The 25,004-nt window shown below is 38.8% G+C and overlaps 1 protein-coding gene across 4 annotated transcripts in view; it reads right to left on the reverse strand.

The window, feature by feature from the left end:
- Positions 1-753: 753 nt before the first annotated feature.
- Positions 754-25,004, reverse strand: part of RNF180 (ring finger protein 180) — a 120,893-nt gene continuing 96,642 nt past the window's right edge. For 3 of the 4 annotated variants that reach the window (XM_054033015.1, XM_054033018.1, XM_054033017.1), the window contains 2 exons: positions 23,614-23,739; positions 754-3,428 (listed from right to left, as the gene is read on the reverse strand). In XM_054033015.1, coding sequence (XP_053888990.1) covers positions 3,226-3,428; positions 23,614-23,739 — 329 coding nt within the window. In that variant the 3' untranslated portion in view covers positions 754-3,225. The remainder of the gene's footprint in view (positions 3,429-23,613; positions 23,740-25,004) is intronic. The other variant, XM_054033016.1, reaches the window with a different exon arrangement.

The following is a 25,004-nucleotide window of genomic DNA, read 5'->3' on the forward strand; positions in this document are numbered from 1 at the left end:
ATGAGAGTTATGATATGGTGTACCCTCTGCCAGTTGACACTGAGGGGCTCCCTGGGTCACAGGGGGCTGATGGAAATCTGGCATCTCTGGGGCTAGAGTGGAGTTAAGGTTGTGGAGTATGGTCTGGGGCCCCTGATAGTTGTGGTAATGGTAAGGTGTGATCCTTTCATATTCTTCCTTTTGTGGTTTGTCAGTTACATTATGGGTATATGTCTGTGAATATGTTGTGTATTGCAAGCCTGTGTGCTTCACAAAGACATTTTTGTGTATTAATTTCCTAGTTTTTAAAAATGTTTAATGGTGGGGGGGAGGTGGGAGAGGTAGGGGACTATGGGGGTGCAGGGGAGGACTTGTGGCGGGTAAAAGTGCAACTGATAATCAAAAGTTTGTCAGCAGCTGAGCATGAAACCTCATGTATGAGCAATTGTGCACCAGCTGCTAAAATCTCATTAGGTCTCTCGCATTATGCTGTTGTTTAATGTAGTTATCTGTTTGGAAGAATAACATGGGCATTTAGTACTAAATCATCCACAGAATGTATTCAGATCCAGAATAAAGAGTTGATGTGCCACTGTGGGTTATGACAAACTGGATAGTTCAATGCTTCTAGTCCATTTGGGTTTCCACACAAAGTACAAAAACAATTAAGAATGTTAGCATGAAAAAAAGATAATCGTGTTAATTATAACTCCCCTCCCCCCAAAATCTCTATTGCTTCCCAAAAACAGAATTAAAAGAGAAACATAAAATTGGTTGAAAAAAATATTCAAATTTAATTCCACCCAATATCTATTGACACAGCTGCAAAATATTATAAACAACTTCAGATTTTATTGAAAACACTGTAATATGAGGTTAGATAAGAATACATTCCAGAACAAGACCAAGTGCTTAAGAATAAAATTGCTCACAAAAGGACCTACTCCAGTTCCCACTGAAGTCAATAGGATTTTTGTGACAAAATTTCAATGGAAGCACATTTGAGACAGTAATAATGAACTAACATTTTCAAAGGAAAGAGGCAATAGAGAAAAGCAACTACAACTATTCTACCCCTTCTGGGTCTTTTTGAAGGAGAAACAGCTTTATATAAAAATCTGAAACAGTAAGTCCATCTCCTTTATTATCTGATTAATTCATTACTCTTTGCAATTAATAGCATTAACCAAAGCAACACTATAGCCAAAATATATAGCTTGACTAATATGTATATGCACCTTAGAAATGTTATATAAAATAATTTTAACACTAAATTTAGAAGAGTGTATCCATCCACCCACAATTATAGACTCTTGTAATTGTACAGACGGAGAAGGCAATACTACATTTGACTGTCTCCCTTCCTGTTTCATCTTTCAGAATAAACCCATGATAAAATGCTACTAGAAATTTTCTATGTAAGTTTACTTTCATTTAATTGGAGTTGTCTGGAATAGATTTCTTATGTATGAGTACATTTTGAAATATTAGCTAATTGATATATTCATCTGAGAAACATCCTACTTAAATTCTTAAATCTGATTTAATACTTTCCTCCCAAAAATCGTGTTTCACATTTTAAACTAGCACCAAGTTAGTTAAATTAGCTAAAGTAATTATTTCATGATACATCCTTTCAGTCTAATGCTTTTTGACCTCAGGAAGTGCAAATACATTTTGGCTGAAAAGGTGCTTCACATCCCTTCTCTTCGCTGAGCCAGGAACAGTTGATTTGCAAGTTTAAAAAACCAAAAGCTATAACTTGAGTTCTGGCACAGCTGAGAAACATGTTTTAAGTTTACTGAGAGTTTTATTGTGCCATGAGTTTTAATAAAACCTCTGAAGTTTTAATGGTGGGGTCCTGTTATGCCTAATGATCATCTATCAATAGTACAAGACAAGCTATTGTAATTAGAGGTAAAGTAATTGCATACACTAATTTTTCTTTTGCCCACAACTACATTGATGGTGAATTTCAATTACTACACTTCCCACTACCCTGTAGAGCAATATTAAAAGAAAGTGACCAAATCCATTCAGTCAACATAGTTTTAGCTGTACAGGTATTTTAACTGAAAAAAAAATCCTCAAAGGAATGTCTAATCTTAAAAAGTTATTTTATGCAGCTTGTGGAAAACTAAATGCTAGGAGCCAATGTGCTGCTGGAGGTGCCATCTTTCAGATGAGATACAAGTCTGAGGCCTTGCTCATTTCTGGCCTTGAGCCAGCAAAACACTTAAGCACATGCTTAACTTTAAATGGGCAGTCCCATTACAATTATTCAATTCCAACTCATCTCCTAGCAATCTGATGGAATGATATTAGCTAAATTGGAAGAGTGCTACATACTGAATAACCAGCAGCAGCTCCTGAGGTTACCAATGCAAATGCTGAAGTTAATGGGACTACTCATGCTTAAGTGCTTTCCTGGATCAGGGCGAGAGTTCTCAGTAGCTTACAGGACTGAGTCCCTTGAAATTAAATGCTCCCCTGTACTTCTCAAACATAGAAGTTTTAGCCACTGTGTCCTATCTTTGTGTACTGACATTTTACTATAGTGGCAGAAATCCCTCTAGCGGCATCAGCTGGAGAACTTCTTCCATTGCCCCTACCTTAAAAAATGTTTTGTAGTGGCTAGCATTGAAGGGTGGTTGCATCCCACCTCAAAAAGTGGCTGCATTTCAATACTGAGTGATTGATCCCTATATATATATAGACCTTAAAGTGCTTTGGGATCCTTCCACATGAAAGGTGCTAATAACAACTTTGAGACACACACACTGCCTGTGTTGGAGGATCCTCCCTCCATCATCCCTCTTTTACACGTGAGGAAATTGAGGCACCAGTAGATCTGATTTGCTTAAGGTTGCAAAGTATAGAGCCAAAAACGGAACTCCTCAAAACAAATCTTGATGGTTCATTTCTATATACTGGTGATTTTACAAATTATGGGTGGAAACCCTGGCCCCACTGAAATCAATGGCAAAACTCCCACTGACTTCAATGTGGCCAGGATTTCACTTTATGTTTTCAGTAAAGCTCAAGTCTTTGATGCCTATGTCAGAAGCATCCAGTAATTAGATCATTAGCCCCATGTCATGTTTGGTGTAGGCTAATACAATTCTGAATCATAAAAACTCCAGACCACACAAAGAAAGATCTGCATTCATTACTTCAAACCATTTCTATTTACATTGTCTTTGTTTGCATGATTCTTCAGTTTTACTAAACAAATAATGCAGTTCCCTAAAAAGGAAAGAAAAAATAACAAAGAAAACAGAAAACAATGAATCCTATGACCCAGTTGACAGAATAAATGTAGATTATCACCATGTCCATGTCAAACCACCATCCACGGCTATCATCCTCAAAATCCATATAGTCCATCCTGTGTGCAGCATGTGGGAAGTGCCTTCTTGCTACAGGATCTGTATGCCTTTGGAAACCTGCTGGAAAACAGATCATGTCACTTCAGTCCACTTATTCTTAAAAAAAAATATTTTAAGTGAATACAATGCTTATGAAAGGCGCTGGATTGAGAGCATCAGAAATGGATAGCCCCTATCTGAAGAGCTAATGCAGAATAGAAGCAGCACATCTCACCACCAGTGTACATCCCTCTTCCTGGAGAGGACTTTGATGGATCTCAGGGCATCCAAGACTCTGAGTCACTTTTTTACCCACTGTCGCTAATGAGAGGCGTCTTAGGGTAACTGGGCATTCCTGACGCTGCCAGACCTTCAGCCACTTAAGCATTCTCCTGTGGGCTTATGCCAGCCCTGTCTTTGCCTTGCAGGTTAACAAATAGGTGCATCCCCAATCCCCGAATCCCTTTGAATCATTCCCCTATGATATCCAGCCCCAGAGATTGGCTACCCACAGCAATTCCAAATCCTCGACCCCCAAAGGTGCAGTGTATCTCAGTTTAGCAGTTTTATCTTAACCCACTACTCCTGTAAACCACATAGCCCTTATGAGCATTTATAATAAAATAGAAGATTTTTTTTAAGTAAGAATAAAAAATGTACTATAAATAGAGTGGTGGAAGCAAGTGGTTACAATACAAAAAAAATCATAAAACACAAATCTGAATCTAAGCTTATCAATATCTACTTTTCCTACCCAATAAAGTAGATTTACCCCCCAAAAGTATAGTCCATTGCGGACTCAGGAGCCAAACATTTATGAAAGCACTCCCCTCTGCCAGGGGTTTTCCCCTCATTAAATGGATGTAGAATGTCTTTCCCTAAACTCTGTTATACTGTAACAGTTTTGTCTTTATTCACAGGCAGGACAAAATTTGACCGTTTATTCTTATTCTTTTCCCCCTGATTCTTAGCCAGAGTTTGATCCATGAGAATACTTTGCTTCTCAAACCAAAACTACTCAGTTTGTTCAGGTTTCAGAGTAGCAGCCGTGTTAGTCTGTATCCGCAAAAAGAAGAACAGGAGTACTTGTGGCACCTTAGAGACTAACAAATTTATTAGAGCATAAGCTTTCGTGGACTACAGCCCACTTCTTCGGATGCATATAGAATGGAACATATATTGAGGAGATATATATTGTAAGGGACTTTCTGAAAGCCCCTTTGAAAGTCCATATAAATTAAATCAACTGATTTTCCTATATCCACTGTTTACTGATTCATTCAAAAAGTGCTAGTCTACTAGTGATGCACAAATTTCCTTTGTAGAATCTGTTCTGGTTAGACCTTATATAATAATCATCTAAATAGAATTATAAAACATCTAGAAGTATAACTGACTAATTAGATAAGGCTTACTAGTCTGTAAACCCCCCTAACAGTTTAACCCCATGGCATTTTAGAGATCATGGGTGAAATTCTGACTCCAATGCAGTGAATGTCAAAACTCCAATTGACTTCATAAAGGATACGATTGCAACCCATAGTTTAAAAAAATGCCAAGCTACTGTGGAAGAGAAAAAATTATTCTATGGATTTGTACTGGGAGGCTATCTTAGGCCCCAGTCCTACAAAGACTTACATATATCCATTTAAGAAAGTAAGTAGCCCTATTGAAAAACATGAGGTTACTCACATGTTTAAAGGTAAGCAGAGGCTTAAGTTTTTGCAGGATATGGGCCTTGCTTATGTTTACATTTGGAAAACATTACCTTTACTTATTGAAAAATAGTGGAGTCTTGTTTACAACTTTTCCTGATGCTACAAAGATGTGATTTACATAAAAACCACATCTTGATTCAAAACCTGTATTTCAAATCTAGTTTTGATATTTAGAAGCATATTGTTATCTGCTTCTCTTTGATAACACTTGTTAAACATCATTTCCAAATATAAATCCGGATTTATTTGATCTGATTTCCATTTTTTGAATGAATTTGCAATTGACATTAAGTTCTATCACCACTGTTATAACTATGTGCTTTTATACATAAATCCTCAGTATATATTATCCTCTCCAGAGGGTCCTAATCAAGATTGCTATGTGTGATTTGCTTTTATTTATTTCCACTCTTATAGTAAATACAACACAAAATGCCAGAAGGCTATTTTTGCCTCAACAATTTTGAATCATCTTGTAATCAAAGTATAATTATGCAAACATTTAGTGACATTAGTTATGACTGGGTAGTTGCTAGAGCCTAAAAGATTTAGAGAAATATAATCCTTGATTTGTATCTCTATGTGATTTACTTTAAGCAAACCTGCATTAAATTTATCCTGGATTAGACTTTATAATGTAATCATTCTACATTCAAGAACAGCAATTTTAAAATAGGAAACTACTGCTAGTCTATAATTGTTCTTCCTGTAGAAATCCACAGAAATGCTTCTGATACTGCATTAAGAATATATACGACCCGATCCTGCTCACTTTATCCACACGAGTAATCCCACTGATTTCCATGAGCAAAGCAATCAGGATTTGACACTCAACATATGGAATAGATTTTAATTCCCTATTATTTGGATGTGTCTCCAAGCTAGTGCACTAAAAATAGCAGTGTGGACTTTGCAACTTGGGCAGTAGCTCCGGCTCTCAAACCCATTCTATCCTCTGAGTCTAATCTGGGGCATCTAGCCTGAGTCTATGCCAGAGGCACAATGTCCACATGGCTATTTTTAGCACATCCACTAGCTATTCTGAGCCACACTAGCACAATTTGTCTACCTCCACTGTGAGATTCACTCCCAGCTGCAGTGTAGACATACCTTAACTTACCATCTGTTAATCGATTAAGATTCAGTTGAAAGTGGCAATAGTACAACTAGGCTAGAAACTAAATCCTTGCTCTCAACACGTGCTAGTAAAGAAAAAAAAATGTTCCTTTGCCCTGAAATACATCGAAAACCTACTTGGATATGTTTAATTCATAGAAATTGGGGGTATATTTTTCCACACTAAATCATTATGAAAAAATGTTACTGCACAATCATTTAATCCACACTGTGTTTGTGGTCTCCTTTAGAAGAGTTATTCTAGGTGAGTAATTTCTGATAAGAAAAGGCCATTTGGACCATTTTACAAAAATTAGTGTGTTGACAATCACTGCATAATTAAGGTTGCAAATGAGTTTTGAGTACAAGTCTCTGATTCTGGCAGTCCCTCTAAACTATGTAAAAAAGTAATTCGTCTCAAAACTTGCAGACTCTTCTACTAAATTTTCATGACGTGAACAAGGGTTCCTGAATTATATCACCCTAAAAATAGGGGAATTTACTGGTGTTCAAAACCACTTAACAGATTTTGCTTCTTTAGAACAAGCACCCCTCCCAAAACCATCCCATCCAAAAAGCCGCCCCCCCCACTCCCCAAAAAAGAAGAAAACTAGAGAGGTGAAAAGACTATAAAGTCTAGTTTACTAGACTCATCCAGCTAAGATCTAGGGTATAATATTCAAAAGTGATTCAGGCACTTAGGAGCCTACATCCCTTTGACCTTCAGTCAGAATTAGGCTCCCAGGTGACTGAGTCATTTTGAAAATGGGATGGAACCACTAAGTACTTGTGAAAATTTCTCTTTTGGTGCCCAGGCCCAAAATTTAGTTGACTGAAATCTAATTTCAAAAGTTCATAACTTTGGATTATTTGAACATAGCTCAGCAATTTCAGCTTGACAAGCTCAGTTTAAAATGTCACATTACTGGTGGAGATGTAAACCTGAAAGAAAAAATACATTGAAGTCCCTTGTTTCCTTGCACAGATAGAGAAGGTGATCAGGGTGGCCTTCCCCTCTGTCTAAATGTGGACCTATCAAGGTGTGAATGAGAGAAGACTTCAGTTACCTTTAGGAAGCTCATTTGGGGCCACTCCTAATGCCCATAAGCCTTAAGAGGGTTATAGGAGCCACCTTCAACCCTCCTGGCCTTTGTAGGGTCGCAAGTCTCTATTAAAACCACATCAGTTCATTTGGGGCTGAAGGGACATATTGGCATGTGGGAGTCCAAAGAACCATACTACGGCTGAGACCTGTTCCCCATCCCTCCCCATCTAACTCCTCCTAAAGCTCATGAAGGTGCATTGTGGGGCATCAGTGACCTTCCTAATTTAAATATACACATTTGAAGAAAACATAGTACAGCACTCTAAATTAGAAAATATCAAAGTTAAGGTTGTCTGTGAAATCTTAACTCTGCTCCCTTGTATGTATGCATTTTGATACAGTCTTTGACAAGGGGACATACTATTTTAGCCACAGGACCCCTGCCTCATTCACTGTGAAGGCTGAACAGTCTTTAGTGAATGATGCTGCTCTTTGATATTTAGGCTAAGATTCTTAAAATCAAGTTGATATCCATATTTAGATACCTAAATAGGTGGAACTGATTTTCAAGTGCTGATATTTAAAACAAAAAATTAAACAAAGAAAGATTTCTATCATGTGTTCTTAGTAGCATACCACAGCAACTGTTATTTGTTAGACAGCGGTAGAACTTTCTGTCCTGCATATTATGCATATTCTGAGGAGACCTTGCAAGAAGAGCTTGTGTGGAGACATGCTTCACTGAGTGCCCTGTTTTATGAACGGAGTGAAGCAGATTTGTGATCCTGATCTTATTCAACGGTCGTTTTCCATGTTCAATGGAACGAGGCAGGGAGTGCAGCAGAAAGTTGGAGGGCACCAAAAGGAGCCTTGTCTCATTCCATGAACATCCTCACAAATCAAGGCACCTGTACATTAAAACAAGTTTTACTCAACACTTCATAAACATGCCAGCACAATCAGACATTGAATGAGAATTTCCACCCAAATCACAAGAATAAGCATGTAGAGTGCCACAGTAAAAACCTGTTCTTGGGTAACGGAAACAAGTCCATGTGCAAAGTAGGCTTTTTAGCCCTTATAAGTCACAGAAATCAGAAAGGATTTTCACAAGGCACAGAAAAAAGGCACATCTGTTACATATATCCCTGCCAAATTTCAAGTTTCTACAACCTCATTCTGAAGATCTAGTGGTATTCAAAATAAAGTTGCAAACAATAATAAAATTTTTTCTTAATTTTTTAATTTGTCTGAACCCATTTTGCTCCAGCTTAAAAGAAATAAGCCACTCTGAGCTGAGGAAAATTTCAGTTAAAAAGAAGTCTGAGAATAATATGCAATTGAAAAAGAATACTTATATTCGACATGCTGGTGCAACATTGGAATAATGAAGTTAACATGGAAGCATGTGGTGATTCTCCCAATTAAAACTACACCTACCAGTAGTGTGAAATGCAAGGCACTGATGTGGTTTACTGATATTTTATAATTGCTCTTTAAAAAATGTTTTTTAAGTGGAGAAATTCCTCAGAATAGTCTGTTGGTTTCACTAATTTCACTATGAAATTACATTTATAATAAACATCATTAAGAGATTTACAGAATGATTGTAAAAGCATTTACTTTTTATATCACTTGCTATTTTTCTGACTGTAAAATATCACCCATTTTGTTTTGTTACATTACATTTGTAACTTGTATGAACAAAAACACACACTCACTCTTAGCAATGGAGAATTTGTAAGCTAAACCCATCATTTAAAAAATGAATAATTTATTTTAATTAATGTATTTATTGAAATACACAGTATCAGGAGTACAGAGTATGGTTTGATATATAGAAATTGAGAGGGAGCTGCTGGCAGAGCATGTTCTGAAAGCTCGAAGATTTTGAAATTCAATTCCCCCCTTGAATCTGAAAAAACCTGAATCAGAGAACCATCAGGGATCATTGTAAGACTGATCTTTCCCAGGCATCTAAAAATGGAATTGGTGTGGAGCGGGGCGGGGGTGGCGGGGGAAGGGGAATTGTAATTGTAATTGTAATTGTCAGGGCAGTGAATTGCCTCTGGCGGGTTATCTTAAATTGTCAGAGTTACTATATATTTTTAGGTTATGACAATGGCACCTACACTATAGGGATGTGTACCCCTTTTAGCATTTCTATAAATCAAAATCAGTCAAATAAAATTCTGACAATTCTTTTGCACATCAATTAATTATTGTATCATAAAGTCAATATTAACAGTATTGGCCCACCCATACCCCTTTGAAACTGATGCGTGTTTTGCCATTGTTTACACTGACAGCAGTATCAAGTCCTGTCCACAGTTGATCTGACTCAGTCCAGAGCCCAGTACCTGACCCTACTAGCTGGACAGATGCCTAGGGGCATGAAGATCTGGAATCTTCCTCCCAGTCTGGCAGGCTAGAGATCAGCTGAAGAGCCACTTCATGGAGGCTACTCGAAGCAAATGGGTAAAGCAGCCTTCTTGGGGATTTATGTAGTCCCCAGATGAGTGGGAGGACAGGTGGATCTGTGCAGTGGTGGATTCACTGCCCCTCCTACAATCTGCCCATGCCCAGTCCCTGTTTGGTCACCCACCTATCTAGCCCACCCCCTTCTATAGCAGAATTACACCAGTTCGGCCACAAGGAGTCTGGCATAGTCATAGAGAATATGCTGGATGTCCATCTTCTATTATTTGATTAACTTTCATATGGGCAGAAAAAGTTATTCTCTTTGCTTATATATATATATATATATATATAACTATTACTATTATATATATATAACTATTACTCATTTGCAAATTCAGTTGAGCTCCATTAACATGCAGGTTGCCACAGATCCTTAAATAATCTCCAAATTGACTTCTGACAGTCATGTGTTTCGTCAGGATTTGAGCAGTAGTGATACCAAATGATGGACATTCTGTTGGGCTTATATCATTTATACCTGCTTTTCCAATCATTCTGATTCTGTAGGAGTGCCAAATATCCACTATGTTCTACATAGTTATAGCTCATTCATTGAGACCCTGTCATAAGGCAACTAACATAACAATGGAAAGAAAATCATATTAGAGTCAATATTGTGGTATAACCTTTAATTTATCATCAAGCTATTGCTAAAATGATTAACATAGATTTGATTCTTTGGACATTACAAGAAAAGTAGTAATTAGGCAACGTAGAGAAATTTAGTCCCCAGATATCAGTTGATAGGAAAAACATTAGTTCTTATCAAGTAACATCATAACTATTGGTACCTCCATAAGCAATCTTGTATTCTCTCGCTGTTTTATACAGCCCACAGAACTGGGCAATTAGAATCTACATAATTATATTGGAAAATGCTCAATGTTTAAAAATAAAAAAGTAAAGTATCGGATTACAGTGGCAGGATCCCAACAAAGGCAGTCAGCAGCAAGGGTCAGAGCAGGGGCAAACCTGAGACTGGGACTAGCAGAGGAGTTCATAGTCAGGTTCAAGGCCTGCGTCAATATCCAGGGTCAGAGTCCAAGTCTGGAAGCAAAGTCCAAATCAAGCGGAGGTCAAGCCAGGAATTGAGGAGCAGGAAGGGTCATGGTAACCAAGATATCCACACTGTTGCCTGAACACTTCCTGGGTGCTCTTTGGATTTACATAGGGCAGGGAGCCAATCAGGAGCCATGAGGCTGTTGTCTGTCAAACCCTTGAACTTTCCATGGTCTGTGTCCACAGCAGGTCATGGGAATGGAGCACAAACAGGTTACAGTTACTGTTGGGTGGCAGCCTGATGATACAAGTTGCCTGGTAGTGCTGCAGTCCTGGGCTCTGTACCCTAAGGGCCTTATGTATTATTTACATACAAATCTTATCATTAAGTTCTTGCTTCAATAAAGTAATTTCCTATACATACAGTAGTTATTTCACATACATACAGTAGTTATTTCACATTGTAACTTCCAATACTTTTCCTTGAGGTTTTACAAAGGATCACCAATACGTCTTTTGTACTGGTTCCTACAGTACTTAACATATATAAAATTACACTGAGTTCCAGCACAGGTTTCCAAGTTTTAAATCCTAAAAGCCAAAACATATTAAAAAAAAAAAACGCTTCTTTGAGTTCAGCATCCTTTTTGGCCTTTCACTGTTAAGTGCACAGCCAAACTCTTACGCAATTTACGCCTCTCGTAAGTAATATACGGGCCTTCAAAAAAGCCTTGCACCATTGTTCATCTGAAGTCTTTTGCTCTTTGAAATATTGCAAGATTAATTTAATGTAATTTAATTCAAAATTACGAACTTTTACAGCTGCCACAGAAAACTGGCAGCCTTAGTTTGGACAGGAAATGAAGGTGAGATTTTCAGTGTAAATAAGATGAACTGCCATTCAATGAGGTTTATTCTCCTATTTATAAGTTCGATATTTGAACACTAACTCTTGCTATCATTAATTTGAGTTTATAGACTTAAATTCCATGGACCGCTTTTGTCTGTTTTGTTGAAAGCAGCAATAATATTCTGAACATTAAATAGATAACCAAATACAAATAAGTGACAGCAATAACCACATGCTGTTTTATGGAGTAATAATTTGGTTCTCACTGATTAAAATACAAGACAGAAAGCTGAATAATATCTCTTAATGAGGGATCAGATTGGTAAAGAATATAGTGAAAGACAGAGATACTGTAGTGCACGACCTTACAGAACCTTCTGTAGTGCATGAATTTACAAAACCATGTAAAACTCATGCAGGCGGTTTGCAGGTACACTCTTACTTCCATAATCTAGCATTATTAATGTCAACAAAAAGTTGTTTGCTATTTTTCAGTGCACCACATTGACCAGTTTCATTAAAAATATTTAGCTCATACTGGAAAGTGGCTGTGCACAGTCCCTCCCCGCATTCAGAATGTAAAGCTAGCAACAATGTGTTTTCCTGTCTCAGACTTTCTTCTCTTGGACATAAGCACACGAAAGAAGAACTGAGGGTTGTGGAGGGAGGGATGAGCCTAGAATTGCTAGAATACCCATACTTTCTCCATCCGGACATCTGTGCTAATTCTATAATTAATACTTTGAGAGACATGAGCTTAATGGCTTCTCTGCATCTTGGAATGCATGCTAAAATAGGAGTAACTGAATTTTATACTTCAGGATGTAACAGTTATTGCAGGAGTCAGAATGGAATTCTGACACCCACTTGCCAGGCACATGATTGTCCAACTAGCAACAGGTGCATTATGTGGTGGGTTTGGATTTTTCTCCCCCTTCTTCTGAAGCATACGGTATTGACTGCCCTAAAGGCAGCATACCAGATGTTAATTGTATGGCAAATCCTATTTTCCTCTTCTAAAACCACAAAACTTTACCAGTTAAGGTTGCTAAGTAACAATAATATAAATTATGTATCACAGTTTACAAAATCCAAATACTTAAAACCAGTAAATGAAGAAGTAAGGATGTTATACAATAGGTTGCTCTGCACACATAGGGCTAGATAGAACTTTTAGTCTTAGCCCTGTTTAGGGGGCATAGAGCTGCACCATACCAGGGGCACCTCCAAAAGTTACAGTTCCTCCCCTGCTCCCCTCACTCTGATAGGGAAATAAATTGCCTCACCCCTTTTCAAGGTGCAGCTTATATTCCCCTGTGGAGAGGATCATGAAGGCCTGGCTCCTCTTACTCCCTGCCCATCTGCAGCCCCTGCTGTTGCTCCTGCACCTAGGAAAATCCAAGCAGCTCAGAGAGAGGATACTTATTCCCCCTGTAGCACCATGTACTCCCCCTGTAGCACAGGTCTAATATGATGGGGCACAATCTAACCCAGGATAAACACATTCTTAACATTCTGCATTTTAAAGAAACACGTTTCACCACAACTTTATTAGATGTATAATATGTATTATACTTATCTGAATTTTTATAGGTAAATAGTTTCATTCTAGGCAGTGGTTCTCAAACATTTCTATGGGGTGGACCCCATCCTGATAATGACACTGTCTTGTGGAAACCTTCCCTCCATTTGTGATTGTACAGATCATCTCCTCTATAACTAACAATCACACAGGACACCTCCCTTACATTTCACAACCACTTTGCTTTCCTGTGGTAACACATCAATATTTAACATATTCGGACTTCCATGACTTCTCTAGTCTCAATCCCTTCTTCACACACTCTGCTCCTCCTCTTCCATTGACTCAGTCACTGACTTTCTTCCTTGAACTTCCACTACCCTCTATTCTTTTGTCCCTCTCTCCTACCTCAAGGTCAGTTACTCAAAGACAGATTACTCCTAACATACACTTCATCTGCTCCAGCTCACTTCTCAGTGACTTCTTCTGAAAGGACCCACCATCATGCGGACGTCTTCCATTACAAAGTCATTCGCTTCTTCAGTTTGCCATCTTCCTGATCGAACTACACTATTTCTCTACCCTCCTTGATTCCCATGTTCATCATTCTAGAAGCCCATTCACCTTCTGACTTTTCTAAGCCCTTCGCCATTCTTTTCCAATCCTCTCTTTCCATGAAAGATTGCTGATTTTTCCAAAGAGAAGAACAACAAGATTCCTCACACCTTCTCTTTCAACATCCTCTCCTCTTCCCATCATCAACACTGAGATTTCTCACCAGTTTTCCTTCTCTAACCCCTCCAGCTACCCAGTGGCCCCATACCCTTCCCATCACTATTGTTTCCTTTCTCACCCTCCGCAACTTTTCACCCTCGGTCTAGTTTCTTCTCTACAGAATAGAAGAATACTCTGATTCCCTCATCCTTAAAATAAATTCACTCTTGACCCAACCTTCCCCTCCAGCAATGAATTAATCTCTCATTTTCCCTTTCTTTTCCACAATCAGTGAAGTCACCATCACCTTAAATTCCTAAATTCCTCTCCTTCATGCCACCCTTAATCTCCTCCAGACCAGCTTCTAACCTATTCACTTTACTGACACTGCTCTCAGCAAAGTCTCTAATGACCTATTGCTAGCCAAATCTTAGGGCCCCTGTTAAATATACCCTCCTCCGTGAAATCCTGTCCTCACTTGGCTTTTGTGATTCCATCCTCTCTGGGTTCTCCTCTTACTGTTCTGGTTGTTCTTTCAATGTCTTCTTGGCTAGTTCTCCTCCTCTCCCTTTCACTTTCCATGAGGCTTCATTTATGAAATACTCCTCTTTTCCCTCAGCACCCTTTCTTTGGGTTATTTCATCCCCTCTCAAGGCTTCTTCTACCACCATCTTTACACTGAACACTCACAAATCTATCCTTTCACTCTTGTTTGTCTCCGTCCAATTCTATCTCTGGGCCTTTCTCGCTAACATTTCTTCTTGGAAGTCTTGTTGTCAATTTAAATTTAATATAGCACAAATGGAATTCATCTTCCTTCTTAAACTCTCCCCAGTCTCCTTTTTCTCTATCATTGGTGAGAACCAAAGGCTAACTGGGAGAGATGGTCAGGCTTTTAGGTTGACTGGCTTGTCTCTATCCAGGTCCTTAGAAGTTCTGGAGCCACATCATTTACTGAAAGAATATGACTCAGTATCAGTTTTATAAATGTTATTAAAACTTTGAAACAAACACACAAAATCAAAAACAAAATCACTAAAGCTAAGCTTCTATTAATACTAAACTAAGAATAAAGCAATACAACTATCAAATAAAAATCAAATCAGCAGAGATATTCCAATACAGGCCATAAAACAACACTGATAAGTGGAAGTTTGACAATGCTGGTTTAGCAGTTTACAGCTGACAACTTTAAAGTTCTTAGGACATTTAAAGGAACAATACAAATCACACTTTCAGGAGTATCTTCATGAGACTATCTTTTAAGGCTTTTTACAGTTGGGGAAGTTTCTTTCTGGCACTTTCTTCATGTACACTTTACCGGTGCTCATGCACACATACATACAATCACACTTTCACACTCAAAAATTAAAAAATAAAAAGCCTGAGCCATCTCCCAGCTAATAAAAACAAAAAAGACAAACATAAAAGGGAAAACAGGATATTTAAGATATAACAGTGGAACTCTTCAGCTCTCAGTGTTCTGGATTCTCATGAAATTGGAACTGTACCTTCAGTCAATGAGCCAGATAGTGTTGCTGCTAGAACAGCACTAGTCATCAGCGGGCTCTCTTTAAGTGCTGAGTGAGACTGTTGAAAGGCTGCAGAAGCCTATTCATTGATGTCATAACTTCTTGTCCCTGAAGTGATTGGTCTTGGGAAAGGGTGCTAGAACAATTTGTATAGTGGGGGTGCTGAGAGACATTGAACCAAACTATAAACCCTGTATATGATGGAAACCACTTCAAGCCTGGGGGTGCGACAGCACAGCCCCCTCAGCAGCCTTTTCCAGCACCTATGGTCTTGGGGTTCTGGAACTTCAGTCTTCCCTTGGATGACTTGCTGACCCAATAGGCGAGGCTGCTTGCCTTATCCTTGATTCTTATGATTTGTGAGCTTTGCTCACTCCATTTAGCAGTGCTGCCCTCTAAAGACTTTAGAGAAATGAGGTGCAAAGTCTACCTTGGAGGCATGTAACATGGTCTAAACATCCTTGAATTAGGTCATCCTTACCCAATGTCAACCTAGGAAAGTCCTGCTTAAGCCAGTATCTTTAAAAATATTTGTTGTTTAAATACCAGAGACTGTAAGTATGGGATCCCCCTAAAATATCAAAAACACAAAATACAAGACCACTTTTTGAATAAGCTGATAGGGTCTTGTCTGAGTAAAAAGGTCTTGAGAGGACATAATATCACCAGTTTATGGAAAGTTTGACCAAAATCCTATAAATATAAATTGAAAAGATTTGGCAAGAGCCAGGCACTCAGCATTCATTCATCAGCAAAATTAAAATTAAATTTGAACATTTTATACCAGATGTTACCATTCTTGCAAACAAGACAATGTAGTAATCTTTATATATTTAGGAGCAAGGCCATAAAGCAAACAGCTTATCTTGCAAAACGTTCATTTTGATAGAAAAAAATTATTGTAAAGCTTATCAAGACAGAACTCATTTAAAAACGAAAATAATTAAAATTTTAAAATGTCTGTATCACCATATACCCTATTTCCCTCTCACATTGTTGACAAGCCTTAATCCCTGTCCCACCAGGTCTGTAACCTGATTGTCACCTTTGACTCTCCCAACCTTTGTTTTGCAAATCCAGATCATGTCCAATGTTGTCACTTTTTCCTCTAAACATATCTAAGATTCAGACTTTTCTCTCCATCCACACAGCTAAAATGCTAACCTAAATACTCATTATGTCTTGACTTCACTTGTAGTCTCAGCATTTCTGGCTTCCATGAATGACATACATATTCCTGCTCCAGTTTGTTCAAAATACAATTGTTAAATTCAGCTTCCTTGCTCATCATTGTAATCACGTCACCCCATTCTCCGAATGTCTCCACCGGTTTCTCCTTTCCTACTGCATCAAATTCAAGCTTTTTGTTCTCATTTTCTCCAATGTAATTGTTCTCCAATCAATTACACTACTGTTAAAAATTCACACCTTATTTACAGTCTGAATTTGTCAAGTTTCATCTTTCAACCACCAGATCAGGTTATACCCTTCTCTGCTAGATCAAACAGCCCATTATTAAATATTTCTTTCCCCATGTTGATATTTATAATCAAGTCACTCCTTAACCTTCTCTTTGTTAAACTGAATAGATTGAGCTCTTTGAAACTATCACTGTCAGGGATGTTTTTAAATCCTTTAATCAGTCTCATGACTCTTCTCTCAACCCTCTCTAATTTATCAACATCTGTCTTGTGGACACCAGAACTGGACCTAGTATTCCAACTGCAGTCACACCAGTGCTAAATATAGAAGTAATATAATCTACCTACTCCTACTCGAGGTTCTCCTGTTTATGCACCCAACAACTGGATTAGCCCTTTTGGTCACAGCATCGTACTGGGAGCTCATGTTCAACTGATTATCTTCCACAACTCCCAAATCTTTTTTAGAGTCACTGCTTCCCATCCTATAAGTATGGCCTACATTCTTTGTTTCTAGATGTGTACATTTAAAATGTATATTGTTTGTTTGTACCCAAGCAATCCAGATTACTCTGAATCAGTGACCTGTCATCATTATTTACCACTGCCCCAATTTTTGTGTTATCTGCAAACTAATGACAATTTTCTGTTTTCTTCCAGGTCACTGATAAAAATGTTAAGTAGAATAGGGCTAAGAACTGATCCCTGTGGGACCCCACTGGAAACACATCCACTCAATGATGATTCCACATTTAAAATTACATTGAGACCTATTAGTTAGCCAGTTTTTAATCCATTTAATGTGCCATGTTAATTTTATATCATTCTAGTTTTTTAATCAAAATGTTGTACCAAGTCAAAAGTCTTAGGGAGTTCTAAGTATATTACATCAACATTACTTTCATCAACCAAACCTGTCATCTTCTCAAACAAAGATATCAAGTTAGTTTGAAAGGACCTATTTTCTATAAACCCATGCTTATTTGCATTAATTATATTACCCTCATTTAATTCTTTATTGATCAAGTCCCGTATTAGCTACTCCATTATCTTGCCAGGGATTGATGTCAGGCTGCCAGGAGTCATCCTGGGCCATTCCATTCATTGAGCCTTTCTAAAAATTGACATAACATTAGCTTTTATCTTCTGTCCCCTATACCTATGAAGTTGAAAGGTTCTGTCCTGAAACTGAACTTGAGGGTCTGCAATGCTCAGGAATGCCTGTTATTAAGTGTTGCACTGTACTTGATTATCCCCTGCATGGCTATATCTGTGAGAATCCAGATGTCCAGGAAAAAGAACCCCTCCAAGCAAATCAAAGATGCCTATAGAAGTATGCTATAATAAACAACACTGGGTAATTTATAAAGAGTACTTACGATCCAGTTATGCTCTGTCACTGTAGGAAGCGTCTACACTATGGTGCTACAATGGTATAGCTACAGCACTGTAACTGTGCTGCTGTAGTGTCTGGAGCATAGACATGCCCTAAGTGAACTGCTGAATGTGCATGGGTTGAGGTGCACTGGCAGAGCTGTGGGGTGCCATGTGTCCCTTACCTGAGCCCCTAACCTTTCTCCCTTCCCCTACCTCCCATCCCCATTTATCCTGTGACTCATAACACCCCTCACCTTGCTGCAGCCCCAAACCCCAATTCCCCCTTTCCCATCCACTAGTGCCATTCACTCTTCTAAGAAGCATTCACATGTCTGATTTTTTCCCCCCGAAGACTTTGATTATATTCCCCTCAAAAGAAAACTGTCAAAGAAACTCACAAATTGTAGCAAATTCCAGCCACTCTGTCCAAAACTTCCTTTGTCTTAGGTGAGGGCTTGTGATTAACTTATCCTTAGACAAGTCAAACTGAATGGTGAGTTCACAGCCAGCAATCTCAATGACATCTGTGATTCATCCAGTCATTAGTATGTCTCAGACGACATCTACACAGCCCTGAAGTTTGGACTACAGAGCATGAACTGCAGAGTGCATTATGGTGCTGTCCAGGTAAATAGTTTGCATTAATGTTGCCTTTTTAAACAGGATTAAGTTAATGAAAACTAGGTTCTTTTTAGTCCATACCTGCAACATCCACAGCGCAGCGTGATAGTGTGTGCTGCAATTCACAACTCTGTAGTCCAAATTGCAGAGATGTGTAGACAAGCCCTCAGTTTAACAGTGAAAGCAGAAGACGTAAACCATTTTTTGGAGTGGGGGGGAAAGGATGTAATCCAGGAATCCCCAATCAAAAGACTCCAAATTTGGATCAGTAGTCCTACCCTGAGCTCCCTTAAGGCTCAGCAAATTTAAAAACAATCCAATTAACTGTTTAGATTTTAGAGGACATATAAGAGTAAAACTTTAAGGCATATAAAATAGCAGGAATGGAAACTCTCTATCTGTTTTTCTATACTGGCACATGCGCACTGTAAAGTGTACATTTTCTTAATACTGATCTCAGTTTGGGCCACCCAAAGATTAAGTGGTGCCTTGGATAAAATTCAACAGATTGAGACCATGTTGATCCACAGCACAACAATAGTTTGAGCTCTAGCTCTGCACAAAAAAAGAAAAATCTAGAAACTTTTTGAAAAATGGCTATTTTTTCCAGGGCTTATATCTCCACAAACCCTAGCCCATGTTGGGGTCATTAGAGTCACTAATCCTACCCTGCATCTCCTGAGGCACATCATATTACAAAGGAATCTCATTAAGCAAGCTGATTTTAGAAGACTTGCCTATAGGGGCGCTGCCACACCAGCATGATTACCTTGTAGACAGAAAGTACATTAATTTTTTATAACAAAATGTAATGCTCTAATTCAGCAGCTCTCAAACTGTGGGACAGGACCCCAAAGTGGGTCGCGACCCCATTTTAATGGGGTCGCCAGGGCTGGCATTAGACTTGCTGGGGCCCAGGGCTGAAGCCCAAGCCCAAGCCCCACCACCCTGGGTGGCAGGGCTCTGATTCCAGGTCCCCCTGCTTGGGACTGAAACGCTTGGGCTTTGGCTCCCCCCGTCTGGGGCAGCAGGGCTCAGGCTTCAGTCCCCCATCCTGGGGTCATGTAGTAATTTTTGTTGTCAGAAGAGGGTTATGGTACAATGAAGTTTGAGAACCCCTGCTCTAATTGAATATTCGTATACTATATTAACTGGTATTCAAGTGGATCTGGCTTTGATAAGTGTTTTATATAGCGTGAGTTCAATTGTCTTCTTGACTACACCTGTGAAGTCTCATTTAATTTAAGGGGCTTATATAAATATAAATGAATGCAAAATTTGGCTTATGATGTCCAATGTATAAAAGTCTATCTAGGCATGTATTTACTTAATTACACTTACCACAATTTAAAAAAATTAATCCAGTCCCTTCTTTAAATATCTTTTTAAGCTCTGGTTTTGCAGAGGCTCTTCAATTCCAGAAAGAGTTACTTTACAATTTCATCTTCAAAAATAAAGCAAAAATGAATGCTAGAATATAATATAATCTCTTGGTTTAGCTCTGACATAACACAAGTGATCTTTCAGCAAAACATTTCTGATGAGTTTATTTTTCGGTAATTGTATACTTATAGTACAGTTTTATGCACTCTTGTGAAATATTTCAGCACATTTTGAAGTCCCTCTTTTGAATGTGCAGTTAGCACATCTGCAAATACAAATGGGCATTTGCATATGCAAACTGAATATCAGGGCATCTCATTACTGATTAAGACATGCAAATGAGTTATACATTCAAAAGAATTATGTATAAAAGGGAGGCCCTTAATTTTTGTCCCTAAGCTCTAACTAGGATCCTACCAGTTAAAATTTATATCACACAGCATGACAAATTGGCAAAATCAAAGCATCTGCCAAAATTATGGGGTGTACTCATTGTTTCCCCTCCTATTTTCTCCCAGGATAATGATCTCTCTAAACAAGACGGGTTAAGCAAATGCAAGCACGTTTGGTGGAGTGGACTTTGTATGAATAACTTCCTTTGCCTGAACCCTTCTTATTATTTCCATGACCCTGTAGATTTTAATGTTCTATGTACTTAACAACCTTCAAAAAGATAAGACTTAAACAAAATATTTTCTTTCATACAGATTAGGTGTTTTATTATGAAAATTCACACTCCATCTATAACAATACATCATTTCTTGAACACTGAATGTTTTGAAAGCCCAGACATCTGGGCACCCATATATACAATGCACTCCATTTAAAATATGGTTCATACAGCAGTTGGTTGCATTTGACAAAAAGGTTTTCAAAATAAAGAGTATAATAAATATTTTATCTGTTCTAAGAAAAACAATCACAGTGGAGATGTGCTATACTGATGCTTGGAAAAGAAAAGCTAGCAAGGAGTTCAGGACTAGAAATAGAAAAGCTACAGTACATCAGTATTTTTGTGTAAAGAAAATAAGAAACTATGAACATGTTCTTTGCTATTTAGATTCTGAAAGACAACAATTTTACATTTTTCAGGACAATTCTCACAGCAATTATGATATGTACAGTGCCTAGGGATCATTTTAGATCAGTGAATAAATTCAGAAAATAAAATTGCTGGTCCAGACCTCAAGCCTATAATAATCCTGCACTTTATACAAGTTTGGATCAGTTCAGATAAAATAAATCTTCCTACATAATCTAATCTAAAGTCTGTTCAGCTGTCAAAAGCCTCCTTCTGCTGACATCTAGCCAAATCCATTGTGGACTTACACTCTCATCAGATCTGGCATTCTCTGATGGGAGGCTATTATCTTCAAGGTTCATTTATTCTGACTTCCACACTATTGAAGCTGAACACAACATTTTGGGGTGCTTTTGTCCTGTGGGAAGCCTGTCTTGCATTAAATTAGAAGACAACAACCAGCTCTGCACTAACTACTACAGCTGCTGGGTATGTACAGGGATGGCTCCAGGGTTTTGGCCGCCCCAAGCAGCCAAAACAAAAACAAAACAAAAACAAAAACAAAAAACAAAACAAAAAGCCGCGATCGCGATCTGCGGCGACAATTCGGCGGGAGGTCCTTCGCTCCCAGGTGGAGTGAGGGACCATCCGCCGAATACCTGGACGTGCCGCCCCTCTCCAGAGCGGCCGCCCCAAGCACCTGCTTGACAAGCTGGTGCCTGGAGCTGGCCCTGGGTATGTAATAACATCAGTTCTCTGTACACTTCCTTCACAGCCACTAAATGTGTTCTTAAGCAATGCAGTAAAGTACTGTACTGTAAAAAGGAAGGAACCTTCACCTTCAAAGGTCTGGACATTCCAGTCCCTGCCTACATCACTGCTACTTTCTAATCATATCCACCAGTAATACCAACCTCACTGCATCTTTTGTTTCCTTCTCCTCTAATTTCACCTCCTGCCTGAAATCCTTATCCCAGAAACTCAGACTCTCTTCATTCAAATCCTTCCTTAAAATCCATTTCTTCCACAAAGTCGACGAACTCTGACCTATTTCAGTATTACGCTGTTACTGCCCCAATTAATAAAAATATAGTCTAAGCAATAACCATTCTCCAGAGCTTATGGTGTGCTTGTTTGATCATTGCCTTTTACAGCTTGATCTTGCAAACAGCAATTCTGATCGGTGCCAAGAGTGCCCAACTCCCTCTATGCCCAGCATCTTGCCCAGTGGCATCTTAGACTGTAGTCCCCTAAGGGCAGTGACCTTGTCCTTATTTATTTATGTTCTGTCTGAGCTGAGCATGCAATTGGCACTTAATAAATGAGTGAAATAACATTACCAACTGTATGCCCATGTTTGCTCTTTACTGTGTTACAACAATAACACAATAAGCCCACCATAAATATAATATAAAAATAAAAATGTCTGAAAGAGAAAAAGAAAAGAAAGTCATGTGCTTGCTATTCCTTGGTTGCTGTCAGGAGCTTTTTGCCTGTGAGCAATACCAAAGAAGTCCTGCCAAACCATTAAACTTCACAAGTCTATGTGTACAATATTGATGCCCTGGAGCATTTCTTGTTGTTTTCAGTGTCAAAATGATGACCTTGGCTGACCCAGTTTTATAAGTAGTAACCTAGAATTCACCTTATTTGACCTGCGAACAGGACTGGATAGAGTCACCAAGAAAGTTAAAAATAGGTGACATATTTTTGACACGTTTTTAGAATCAAAGAGCCTTCGTCTTAAAAACAGGAAAAAATATTGTAATAATATTGTTGGCAAGACAGTATTCTGGAGAAGTATTCTCACAACTAGAATATTCTGATCACCTGATGTTATAGCACACCACCAGCTATATAGATGGAGCCCAAGAAAAGAAGAGACCTTGGACTGAAATAAAGGGATACACTGGGGAAGAGGGAAAAAAAATCAGACATTTCAATACTCTAGTCGACACTAAATTTTTAGTTAAGAGCCAATATTTTGGTGGGTTAAATTAGTTACAAGAGGACTATTGTTTCCTGCATAAATAGATACAATATTGCAAAGTGAAAAAACAACAAAGGACATAAAATGACGGTTAAGCATTTCTTATTCTGTTTCATGTGCAGAAAGCCAGCAGTATTCGGCCCTATTTAATAGATTTCTAAACTGGCATTTTACTCTTTTACAAGAGTGTAATTCTGTGGTTTCTTTCTAATGACCACACCTGGGACGGAAATTTTTCACAAAGAAAAAAAACAAATACCTCTCTATGTTTATAAAAGATTTTCCAAAATGTGTGTACAATTGTATATACAATTACTGTAACTGTGCACGCACACTGGACATTTAGATTTATAACTAAACATTTGCACATGAAAATTAAGACCTAACTGCACATGAACATGCTTGAAAACTAGGCTCTGCGTGTCTACAGTGTTATATTGTCCAAACAGTAATGTTTTTTGCAACGATTTTCTTACCTTCACAAACTCTGAATGGTTTCCTGCAGCTGGGCAGGGGCCATTTTGCAGAACTTGATTTTTGAAAGCTTTCTTTTAATTTTAAATATTCTGTTGGGAAGGAAGATTTCGTGGAGTTGTTCAGTTCTGTAATTAATGGAAAAGAAGATATAATTATAAAATGAATACATTCAGAAAAGGTATTTGGACAAATGCATAGTACAAAAAATAAAAAGGTCTCATCTATTGTATAACATCTCTGTAATTACTACATGTCTTTAGATCTTTTCAAGTTGATGAAGATCAAGAGAATGAGATTTTGCAGATACAGAAAGCATAATTCTTGAATTTATTCTTCAACCTCCTTATCTCCAAGCTTCCTACCGGCAAATGAAATTAAGACCAAGAAAAAATACTTTGCGGAATTACAAATATTCCACTTTTAAAATTAAGCAGGAAAACACATTAAAAATAAATGCAGACAAGCTATAAGTGACCACAGGCAGCATACATCACACACTTACTCAAACAATCCCTATTACAAAGTAGTGATGACCCAATGTACAGACATACACAATTAGAGCCAATGTACAGCATGTACAATTAGATAATCTTGGTAAACATTAGTAAATATAAAAGCATTTTCATGAACATAGAGTCTATACATCTGATTGTGATTCCATTACTCACGTTACAATACTAGTTATCAAGCCTAGTAGACAGGACTGGGGATAGAAAAATTGTCTAGAACATTTATTTACAGCAGATGTGGACAAACTTTTTGGCCCGAGGGCCACATCTGGGACAGTGTATGGTGAGCCATGAATACTCACAAAATTGGTGTTGGGGTGCGGGGGTGCAGGCTCTGGGGTGGGGCTGGGGATGAGAGGTTTGCGGTGCAGGAGGGAGCTCCAGGCTGGGGCAGGGGGTTGGGGTGCAGGTAGGTGAGGGCTTCAGCTGGGTGTGCAGGTTCTGGAGTGGGGCTGGGGATGAAAGGTTTGGGGTGCAGGAGGGTGCTCTGGGCTGGGATCAAGGGGTTTGGAGGGTGGGAAGGGGATCAGGGCTGGGGCAGAGGGTTGGGGCACAGGGGGGAGACTCAGGGGTGCAGGTTCTAGGTAGTGCTTACCTCAAGTGGCTCCTGGAAGCAGCGGCATGTCCCTTCTCCAGCTCCTACGCGGAAGCGTGGTTAGGCGGCTCTGCACGCTGCCCCGTCTGCAGGCACCGCCCCTGCAGCTCCCATTGGCTGCAGTTTCCAACCAATGGGAGCTGCAGGGGTGGCACTTGGGGCAGGGGCAGCATGCAGAGTGGAGCCCCCTGGCTGTCCCTACGCATAGGAGCTGGAGAGGGGCTATGCCGCTGCTTCCAGGAGCTGTGTGGAGCAGCCCCCGACCCTGCTCCCCGGCTGGATCGTG

The sequence above is a fragment of the Malaclemys terrapin genome, chromosome 6, assembly GCF_027887155.1.
Source record: "Malaclemys terrapin pileata isolate rMalTer1 chromosome 6, rMalTer1.hap1, whole genome shotgun sequence".
NCBI classification, from domain to species: domain Eukaryota; kingdom Metazoa; phylum Chordata; order Testudines; family Emydidae; genus Malaclemys; species Malaclemys terrapin.